This window comes from Arachis hypogaea, chromosome 16 (assembly GCF_003086295.3).
Source record: "Arachis hypogaea cultivar Tifrunner chromosome 16, arahy.Tifrunner.gnm2.J5K5, whole genome shotgun sequence".
NCBI classification, from domain to species: Eukaryota; Viridiplantae; Streptophyta; class Magnoliopsida; order Fabales; family Fabaceae; genus Arachis; species Arachis hypogaea.
Genome location: NC_092051.1, coordinates 127,712,596 through 127,724,160, shown reverse-complemented (window position 1 = coordinate 127,724,160; position 11,565 = coordinate 127,712,596). Strand labels below are relative to the sequence as shown.

The 11,565-nt window shown below is 43.8% G+C and overlaps 1 protein-coding gene across 1 annotated transcript; it reads right to left on the bottom strand.

Moving 5' to 3' along the window:
- Positions 1–9,147: 9,147 nt before the first annotated feature.
- Positions 9,148–9,663, bottom strand: LOC140180224 (uncharacterized). Its single transcript, XM_072220671.1, has one exon. It carries the CDS (start codon positions 9,661–9,663, stop codon positions 9,148–9,150), a length of 516 nt encoding a protein of 171 aa, XP_072076772.1.
- Between the last annotated feature and the right edge of the window lie 1,902 nt (positions 9,664–11,565).

Sequence of the window (11,565 nt, the reverse complement as noted above, 5' to 3'; positions counted from 1 at the left end):
TGGCTTCAAGGATGGGCTTGTAAAGCAGATCAATAAGAAAGAGGCAACAGAGCTAGAGTTGATGCCAACTACTGAAGAAATAAAGGAGGCTGTTTGGGATTGGGAGCCAACAAAGGCACCAGGCAGTGATGGGTATAACATGAATTTCATAAAGAAGTGCTCGGAAGAATTAGAAAAGGAGTTCACTAGTGCGGTGTTAGGATTTTTCCAGTCAGCTAAACTACCAAGCGATTCGAATGTCACTTGGGTGGCGCTGGTGCCGAAGTTTACTGGAGCCAGAGAAATGAAGGATCTCCGGCCGATTAGTATGGTGGGTTGTGTCTGTAAGGTCATTTCTAAGGTGTTAGTTCCGAGGATGCAAAAGGTAATGCCGGGTTTGGTAGGAAAGACTCAGAGCGTTTTCATAAAGGGCAGGAAAATACATGATGGGGCTTTGATCGCCTGTGAAACGGTGCACTGGCTGAAATCACGGAAAAAGAGCTTCGCGATAATAAAGCTGGATTTCCAAAAGGCTTATGATAGAGTCAAATGGGGCTTTGTGGATATTTTATTGCAAAAGATGGGATTTGGCCAGAGATGGAGAGGGTGGATTAAGGAGTGTGTCTGCTCTGCATCTATGTTGGTGCTTGTCAACGGATCACCTTCGAAGCCTTTCAAAATGGAAAGGGGTCTGCGGCAAGGAGACCCACTGTCTCCATTTCTGTTTGTTTTAGTTGTGGATGTTCTTCATAGGATAATTGGAGAGGCGGTCCGGAACGGCCGTATATCTCCGCTACTGCTTGGTAGGGATAACATTGAGTTGTCTCACTTGCAGTTTGCATATGATACTATTCTTTTTTGCCCGCCTGAAGAGGAGACCATCAGGAATTATTAGCGACTACTCCGATGCTTTGAACTGATGTCTATATTGAGCATTAATTTTCAGAAGTCCAATTTTATTCCGGTCAATTGTAATAGGATGTGGGTTCGGAGGATGTTTCTGTTATTGGGTTGTAAGGAGGCATCATTACTAGTCAGATATCTGGGCATTTCCCTGGGAGCGAATCCGAGGCTGGTTAAGACATGGAAATCGGTGATTGACAAGGTGGAAGAAAAGCTGAGTTTGTGGAAAGCAAATACTCTTAACAAAGCGAGCAAGCTGGTCCTCATTAAGTCGGTTCTTAGTAGCTTGCCTATTTACTACCTCATCTTATATAAGATACCAAACACAGTGGCAGAGAAGTTGATTTCCCTTCAAAGACGGTTCTTGTGGAGTATTGAGGATGGGAGACACGGGTTACCGCTTGCGAAGTGGAAAGTAGTCATGGCTCCAAAGAAGGCAGGTGGGTTGGGAGTTGGTGGTGTAGTGATTCGAAATACAACATTGCTATTTAAGTGGTGGTGGAGGTTCTCAAAACAAGACTGTCCCTTATGGAAGAAAGTGGTCTGCTCTTGTAACAACCTGAATCCTGTTATGATGCTGCGAGGCCAGCCTATTCCCACAAGAGGGGGTCCTTGGCAGGATATCTGCCAGCTACAAATTAGCGAGCCACAGATGAGAGAAAAGATGATCAGCGGGTTGTCTATGAAACTCGGGAATGGCAGAACAATCCGGTTCTGGGAGGATAGCTGGCTGCCGACTAGGGTGTTGAAAGATATGTTTCCTAGGCTCTTCTCGGTTTCAAACATTTACAAATCTGTTATAGGAAATTGTGGGTTTTGGGATGGGTTAGAATGGATTCCGAGTTTCCAGTGGAGGAGGGAGTTGTTCCAATGGGAGCTGGATTTAGTGAACCAGCTTCATGAGATATTACAGTCAGTCACGCTCACAACTGAGAGAGAGGATATAGTGGTGTGAAAATTTGATAAAATAGGTGTTTATTCAACAAAGTCCTTTGTGCAGGTGTTGCAGGCGGAAGTCTTACCGGAGGAAATCACAGGCTATAGCTTCGCTAGTGCTGTCTGGAAAGGGTACATCCCTCCTAGGATTGAGCTTTTTTCTTGGTTTGTGTTGGTCGGAAGGGTGAATACAAATGATCGACTATGTAGATTACGGGTTATTGACCAGCATGACAATAGGTGTGTCCTATGTTGTAAGGCTGTGGAAACTGCGTTTCATTTGTTTCTTGGTTGCGAGATCACATGGCAGGTGTGGTGTGCTTGGCTGTTGGCCTTTGGACAGAGGTGGAGCTTTCCAGGTACACTCAAAGAACACTTTGAAAGCTGGACGAACTTGTCAGTAAGGAAGGTTGACAGAAAGAGGTGGTTCATTGGGTTCTTTGCTGTTATCTGGACAATCTGGCTAGAAAGGAATGGCAGGCTCTTCCGAAATCATACCTCAAGGGTGGTGGACATTATAAACAGGTCGGTTACGTACTCTGAGGAATGGAGTGGTGGTGAGCCCTTTGGTTGTTGATGGCCATGCCGAAGATGACTAGGGATTGTATGTTATCTTGAATATTGTTAATGTTTGTAGCTCTTTTCATTGCTCCACTCTGTTGTGTTGAGCTCCCTTTGATTAAAAAAAAAACCTATAAACACAGTGCATAAAAGAAAAAAAAATATAATTCATATGAACAAGAAATAATAAGAATACCATAAAAAATTAATAACATACCTGAGAGATTAGAACACTGAAAAAAAACAATATAAAAAAATCAATGATAAAAATAAGTAAAAAATAAAAAAGAACAAAGTCAAATAAAAATTAAAATGACACTTTACATATTAAACATAAAGAACAGTAAATAATAAAAAAAATTCATATGAACTAAAAAACAATAAGAAATAAAAATATAAAAGAGAGTACTATACATTTTATAATATTACACAAAAAGAAAATATTTTATAATTTATTTTAGTGCCATTAGTACTCTTTAATTTAGTATCATTTTGGACTATACATTTTTATTATTTATGACTCTTTTGTTACTTATAATTAGTATATAATAAAAACAAAAATAAAGTACAATAAGAAGTACAATAAAAATAAAAAACAAAAACAAAAAAATTCATACAAATACAGTATATAATAATTACAATCAACAACATATATCATATGAACAAAAAAATTATAATAAAAAGTAAATAAAATTCATATGAATAAAATCAAATAAAAAAAATTTATACACAACATAAATATAGTACAATAAAGAATAGAAAAAAATAATTTATATAAACAAAAAAATATCATAAAAATTAATAAAAATAAAAATTTATATCAACAATAGTTGTCATATAAATAAAAAAATACAATAAAAATATAACAATAGAAAATTAAAAAAATAACATCAGAACACTAAAAAATAATATGAAAAATATTTATCATATAAATATAAAATACAATAAAAAACATAAAAATCAAAATATGAAAGAAAGAACTAAAAATAATAAAAAAATTAAAATCTTTACCTTGGCAATGATGAAAACAAATCTGAAAAAAAAAATCTGTAACGAAAAACATACAGAGAACTACGGTGAAATTATGTGGTTATGTGCATCCTTTTCATAGAAGAAATGAAGGGTACAGTTGGTAGATATGGAATAAATTTCTTACCTAATTCCTCCAACGGTAATTATCCTTCCCAACGTGAACGCAAAAGTTAGAATTTTTAACTTCACGTGAACGTACGTTCGGAGGTGAAAGCACTTATGGGTTAGGGGTTCCAAAAAGTTGTCAAACGTAACAATGGGATGTTCAAGACGCTCAAACGGGCTTTTCTATTGCCTAACGTGAACCCCAAACACCCTCTTACTAGTTATTGTTTCCTCTTGAAAAAGACTCTAGTTTCCTGGAAACTAAGAAACAAACAACTATTATTCGATCATCTACTAAAATAGAATATCGTGTTCCTGCTAATACGACATGTGAACTTCAATGGATGTTGAATATGTTGATTTTTCTTCAAATTTCATCTAATCGCCTTGCAATTTTATATTTGATGATCAAAGCGCCTTACACAATATGGAAAATCATGTTTTTCATGAGCACACCAAAGGTCGATTGTCATGTAGAAAATTCACCATGTTATTGTGCTTTTTTGGGCGCCATTAAGTTGATAGAAAAGATCTTTTTTTCAATGAAAAAAATATTTTTTTTTATTTTTTAACGTGTTTGGTAAATTTCTAGTAGTAAAAGTAAAAACACTTGAAAGATAAAAAATATCTTTATTGAGAAGCTACAATTTACATCATTTTTTAAAAGATCTTTTTTCTTTAAAAAAAGATGTTATTTACGTAATAAATAAACAAAAAGTATTTTTATATATTTATACCAAACATAATTGATAAATAAAAAAAATTTGCAAGAGTTATTCAAACATAAAATTACTTTTCTACAAGATCTTTTGAAAAAAGATAACTTGTGTTCGGCAAGCCGAGTACCAAACGGGTCGAGTAAACGAAATGGGTAAGAGAGATGAGGGGAGTCTGGACCTGGTTGTTGGCGTACGGGCGGATCTCCCAGGTTGTGGTATAGGAGAGTGGAAGACTGGGATCCCGCGACCTCCCGAGCAGTAGTGGTGTAAAGGGGGGAGCCACCTGCAAAAAGGACTCCGATACTCAAGTTAGAAATCCATACAGATGGCAGTAAAAGTGAGGAGATAGTAACGTACCTCGGAGAGGGTTAAGGCCCTTCCCTTATATACCCTGTATCTAGGGTGGGTCCCACAAGGGCAAACCCACCTTTCAGGAAGTTTCCTTTTCCCCCAGCTGTCAGATGCTGTGCTGGAGGGGTGGAAGTGTCGGGTCAGTTTCCCGGTTCGGGTTTGACGACCTTGTTTGGCCGGCCACCCGGGTCGGGGCATTATGCCAACTGGGCCGGTCCGGAACAGTGCCCCCAACGTATCAGCTATGGCCGTGAGCGCCGTTGTTGGCGCGTTCTAATCAGTTGTCTCGTAGTCAGGTCGACCACTCGTGATTAGAGCGTGCCCCCTACGTGCGAGCCAGCTTCGCCGTTTTAGGGAAGCGCTGTTTGTCGCCTCGTTCTTTGCGCCTGCAATTAAGTGCATTTATGGCTGATTTGAAGGTAGGGAGAAAAGTCCATTTTACCCCTGACCTTCGTGCTTCTCTGTGGCAGTTAATCTTTGCTTTGGTTTCCTTTTTCTTCCCTTGCGCTTCCATTCCTTATTTCCTTATTTCCTTACAAACTTCTCATTTTTCCTTCTACATTCTCTGAAGCTCTCCGTTTGAAATCGATTCAGCAGGGTATCTTCAAAATTTTGCAACCCCTTTCGATCATCATCATTTTCCTGGTAAGTGGTTCCTTCCTTTCATGTTTCTTAGCTTTACTGCATGTTTATACTGCCTGCGTGCCTTTCACTGTTCATGCCTATTTGGATTAGGTGTTGGATTTGCATGTTTAACAACACTAGATAGATATTAGGGAGGTTGCCATTTAGGTTCCTGATTTGTGATCTTCACTTCGTTGTAAATTTAGCCTTGGCTTCACTGTAGATAGGTTCACTGTAGCGTTTAGTATTAGCTCTAGTTTTTCTGACTTCCCGACCTTGTAGCCTGACTTTGTGGTACCCCCACTATAGGTATGGTGCAACTTTCTCTCCCGGGGTCCCGTGTTGACAGATACGCCCGGGTCACCTCAGATATCAAGAATACACCTTCACAAATGACCTTAGAGGAGCTCATGGAGTTTCGTGTCCGCAACCAACTTTGTGGGGGAGGTGACGAGGAGGGGCGCTATGAGGTGTTTGTTCCCGCCGCCCATGAGCGCATATGTCAACTTAATCTTAACACTCCCCGGGTTGTTGACTGGATCTGGATGTATAAGGCTATGTTTATTGTCTTGGGGGTTCACATTCCCTTCTCCCCCTTTCAAATGGCTCTCCTCAATCGGTGCGACGTGGCCCCGTCGCAACTGCACCCAAACAGTTGGGCCGCGATCCGGTGTTTTGAAATGGTTTGTGAGTACTTAGACTTGCTTGCCTCTGTGGAGGTTTTTCTTTGGTTATTCGTCTTGACAAATTCTTTTAAGGAGGGGAGGCATAAGACGGGGTTCATGTCCTTTCGGTCTGCTCAGGACAGGCAAATTTTTGGGGGTATTCGAGGATTCATTTCATGGTTTCAAGGACAAGTATTTTAAGGTCCGACCTGCCGAGGGAGTACATCCTTTCTGGTTAACCTTGGAGGGTGAGCGGTGGATCCCGACCTACTGGAGCTTCGGGGCCGGGTCCAACGCTTTTACTAAAGTAACTTACAAGGGCTTGACTCAGCGGGTCAAGAACATCGCTGATGTGTTGCTGGCCATTTTTAATAAAAATAATATCAACCTTCATCTTCTAATGGGTGCTCAGGAGATGGGTAGGGATTATATAGGTGAGTGGTTGGATGGTTGTGTTGTCCTTTCTCCCCTATCCCCCCCCTTTTTTATATATGTGCCTGTCTAACGACTTGTTATGTGCTGCAGTGAGTATGGCTGCCGAACATACTAGACTTGAAGATTTGATGTCTCAGTTCCTTCCTGGTCATAGTGAGGACAGTTCTGCCACCCCATCTGCCCAGCAACCATCTTCTCCCACTGTCGAGGCGCAGTCAGCTCCCCCCACCAATGAAATCTGTTGGCCCAACCATTACAACTGGTCCAAGCAGCAGTGGAGTGGTGCCTCCTGAGGTCAAGTCGGCTAACGAGGGTCCCAATGTCGCGATAGTTGACAACCCTCGTAAGCGGAAGCCGACCTCTAGTCTTGAGGGGTCCCTCACCATGATGGAGAAGAATTTTGACGTTGGGAGTTTCATTGATTCACAGCTCATGCCTGGCACTGATGAATTCTTTCATGATGGGGACTTGGGCGCTTAGGCCAGGTGGATCTACCGATGCATGTTAAGGGCTGCAACTATTGCTAGGAGGGTAGAGCCTATCTTGACTCAGGCCGGGGCCTTGGATGGGAAGTATCGTCAGTCGCTCCGAGAAGTTGAGAAGCTGAAGTCGGAGGTCGGCATGTTAAAGGAGAAGTTAGCTGACTCGGAGGGGAAGCTGAAAACTTCCAACGAAGCGGTCTCCCGGTTTACTGAAAGAGAAATAACGTTGGAGTCTGAGCTCAACTCTGCTCGTGGCGAGACCTCTGCAGCCCAGGCCAAGATTACTACTTTGGAGGCCAAGCTTGAGGAGGCCGCAAAGTCGGTTAAGAGTGCCAAGGATGAGGTAGTTGGGCTGAAAGGAGAGGTCGTCGGCCTGAAGAAGAAAAACAAGGACACAGTGAAGAAGGCTAGGGAGGTGATTAATGGAACCGAGGAGGCGATTAAAGCCCAGGTCAAACTGCTTTCTCCCGACTTTGACACTTCTGCGATTGGAGCCTTCAAGACCATCCGGGATGGTCAAATTATCGATATCCCGAAGAAATGATGTACTTTTGCTTTGTGTTATTCTGTAATAGTTTGCGTAGACCTTTGAACTCAGGTAGTTTTAATGAACTTGTTTACCACTTTGTCGGTAGTAAATGAATTGTTTTGTTACCGTTTTGCTAGTAATTGGTGACTTCCTTGCACTTGTTTACCATTTTGCTGGTTATTAAGAAAATGAATTGTTTTTCTTACCGTTTGGCTGGTAATTAGCGGCTTGCTTGCACTCGTTTACCATTTTTTTGGTAATTAACGAAGCTGAGTCATGGCTTTTTTGTTTAAGCGGCTGCAATTTGGCCTTATTTAATAGTTGTCTGTTGTAGCGTTCATGACTTCAGTGGATCCCGGGGTGATCAATCCCGAGATGCCGTGCTGTTATCGAATTGGGTATTTTACCAAGCAAAGTAATTTGAACAATTTGAACAGTGTATTAAGATATGAAACGAGAAAGAAAAAATTGGTGTATTCTAAACAGTTATATGATGACAAATTGCAATTCACGTAAACAACTAATGGGAGATAATGTGAACAAAAATAAAACGGGCCTTACTAAACCGGGACATCGCCTGATGCCTGCCCGTCGGGTGTGCTTCAGTTTCTAGGAGTAGAACCTTCTTATGTTCCTTGCATTCCACGTTCTCGGGACCTCTCTGCCGTCCAGTCGTTCTAGCTTATAGGCTCCATTGCCGACTACTTTCTTTATCCTGTATGGACCTTCCCAATTTGCTGCCAACTTTCCTTCCCCTGGTGTCGGGGGCCCCACGTCGTTGCGTCGTAAGACTAGATCGTCTGGCTCGAAATCTCTCTTTAGCACTTTGGCGTTGTAACGCAGAGCCATTCTTTGTTTCAACGCCGTTTCTGACAAGTGGGCCATCTCTCTAGTCTCATTTACCAAGTCCTTCTCTATGGCTTCCTCGACTCCTCCCAAAAGTAGTCTTGGGCTCGGTTCCCCGATCTCCACGGGTATTATCGCTTCAACCCCATAGGTAAGTCGGAAGGGCGTCTCCCCAGTGGAGGATTGCTATGTTGTGCGATAGGACCACAGGACTGATGCTAGCTCGTCTGCCCAGGCTCCCTTCTTCTAGTCAAGTCGCTTTTAAGACCTTGTAGGATGACCTTGTTCGCTACTTCAACTTGGCCGTTAGTTTGGGGGTGCTCGACAGACGAGAACTTCTGCTTTATCCCTAACCCAGCGAGGAATTCCCCGAAATTTTTATCAACGAACTGTGTTCCATTGTCCGAGATGACGACCTCTGGGATTCCGAATCTGGCTATTACTTGCCTCCACATGAACTTTCGGCAGTTTACCAAAGATATGCTGGCCAACGGCTCGGCCTCCACCCACTTGGTGTAATAATCGATGGCAACTATTAAATACTTGACTTGCCCAGGCCCAACCGGGAAAGTTCCTAACAGGTTGACGCCCCATTGGGAGAATGGTCGGGAGGCCACTAGCAGGCTTAGTTCAGCCGCCGACGCTTTGTGAAAGTTGGCATTTTCCTGGCATCTCCTGCATTTCCTCACGAACTCTTGGGAATCCGACATCATTGAGGGCCAATAGTAGCCGGCCCTGACGAGCTTGCGAGATAAGGCCTTTCCTCCGATGTGGTGACCGCAACACCCCTCGTGGACTTCGCTTAACACATAGTCCATTTGGTCGGGGCGTAGGCACTTCAATAGAGGTTGGTTCAGCCCTTTCTTAAATAGTTGGCCTTGTATTATTGTATATTTGGCCGCTTCTCTCCTTAGTGCTCTTGTTGTCTTGTCGTCATCAGGGAGCTTACCGTTTTCCAAGAAATCAGTTATTGGGTCCATCTATGAGGGGAAGTCGGCCGCCCGAGTTATATGCAAGGTCACTGTTGATTCCTTCACTAAACCCTGAATCAGAGATCGGTTCCCTGTTCCTGGCTTCGTGCTCGCTAGCTTTGATAGGATATTGGCTCGGGTGTTCCTTTCCCTCGGAACGTGCTGCACCATGACCTCGTCGAACTCCTCACTCAGCTTTTTGACCTTCTCCAAGTACTTTTGCAGCAGTGAGTCCCTCGCTTGATACGTTCCATTAATATGCAATGTGATGACTTGAGAGTCGCTGCATACTTCCACTCTAGTGGCCTCGACTTCCCTTGCCAAGAGTAGGCCGCCAAGAAAAGCCTCATATTCTGCTTGGTTATTGGACACTGGAAACTCAAATTTGACTGATTGCTCATACACAACTCTGATTGGACTCTCTAGGATGATCCCCGCTCCCCCGAACATTTGGTTGGAGGCTCCGTCTACATGGAGCTTCCACCGTGTGCTCGGTGTCTCGGGAGGGTTAGTACTGTAGGTCATACTGAGATAGTTCGATTGCCCAGGTCATCATCCTACCCGCCAAGTCGGATTTTTGTAGCACTTAGCGGATCGCTTGGTCCGTCTTGACGATTATCTAGTGTCCTTGGAAGTATTGTCGCAACCTACGGGAGGAGGTCAGGAGCGCATAAGCCAGCTTTTCCAGCTTACTGTACCTCAACTATTCCCCTTGCAACGCCTTGCTCACAAAGTAGACCGGTTGCTGAACCTTTTCTTTTTCCCGTACCAGGACGGTCGCCAAAGCTTCGTCGGTTACGGCCAGGTACAGATACAGCATTTCAGAGTCTTTGGATTTTCCGAGGACTAGGGATGCCGACAATATTCTTTTGAAATGGTGGAATGCTTCCTCGCATGCTGGGGTCCATTCGAACGTGATCCCTTTTTTCTTCAAGTTGAAGAATGGGAGTACTTTTGCTGCCGATGCACCGAGAAAACATGATAGGGCAGTAAGCCTTCCGGCTAACCGTTGCACGTCCTTGACGCATCCCGGGCTCTTCTTTTGTAGGATTGCTTCAAACTTTTCGGGATTGGCCTCGACTCCTCTCTGAGTTATCATGAACCCCAAAAACTTCTCAGCCTCCACGGCAAAGGCACACTTAAGAGGGTTCAGTCTCATGTTGTGTCTCTGGAGGGACACAAACACAGTCTCCAGATCACTGATGAGGTCTTCTGGTTGGGCGGTCTTCACCAGAATATCGTCTACGTATACTTCCACTATCCTGCGGATAAGGTTTCTGAAAACCTTGTTCATTAGTCTCTGATAAGTAGCTCCTACGTTTTTTAGTCCAAACGACATCACCTTATAGTAGTATGTACCCCCTGGCATTATGAATGCTGTTTTTTCCTCATCTGGCCGGTGCATCGAAATTTGATTATAGCCAGAGTATGCGTCTATGAAACTCAAAAACTGATACCCTGCAGCCGCATCCACTAGAGCATCGATGTTGGGGTGGGGGAAGGAATCCTTGGGGCATGCCTTGTTGAGATCGGAATAGTCTACACACATCCTCCCCTTTCTATTGGCTTTCTTGACCAGGATTACGTTCGACAGCCAGGTCGAGTATTCCAGCTCTCAGATGAACCCCGCTTCTAGCAAGCTGGCCGTTTGCCTGGCCACCTCGTCAGCTCTCTCCTGGGACATTTTCCTTCTTCTTTGTGCCACCAGTTTAGCCTTTGTCTTCACAGCCAAGTGGTGTGACATGAACAGGGGATCAATCCCTAGCATGCTAGCTGGGGTCCAGGCCAACAGATCGTTGTTTGCTCGGATCATCTCCACCAGCGGCTCCTTCACACTGGTTCACAAAGGTGAACTTGTCATCCGAATCGCTGACCCTGAACTTCTCGAGGTCTCCTTCAGGTTCTGGTCTTGGCTTGTCCTCGACCCTGGCCTCTAGATCAGCTAGGAAGACCCCGAAGGCCTCTTTTGACTTCTTTCTTAGGGAGAGGTTGGCATTGTTGCAAGTGACCGCCAATTCCAGATCTCCCCTGATGGATCCAAATGACCCATCATCAGCCACAAATTTCATCATCAGTAGCTTGGTACATATTAATGCTCCAAGCTCATTGATTGTTTTCCTTCCCAGGATGAGGTTGTAGACCGTGGAGTCTCTTAGAACAACGAACTCTGCCATTACCGACCTCTTCCCTCGACCTCCTCCTATGGAAATTGGTAGAGAGACTATTCCATCAGGTTTGATAAAGTTATCTTCTAAGCCGACCATACTGTGTTGGTGGGTTTTCAGGTCGGTGTCTCGGAGACCCAGAGCATCGAACACGTTTCGGAACATGATATTCGAATCGGCTCTGGTGTCCACGAGGATTCGCCTGACCAAACCAGTTCCCACTCTCGCTGTGATGACCATTAGAGGGTTCTCCGGCAAGTCG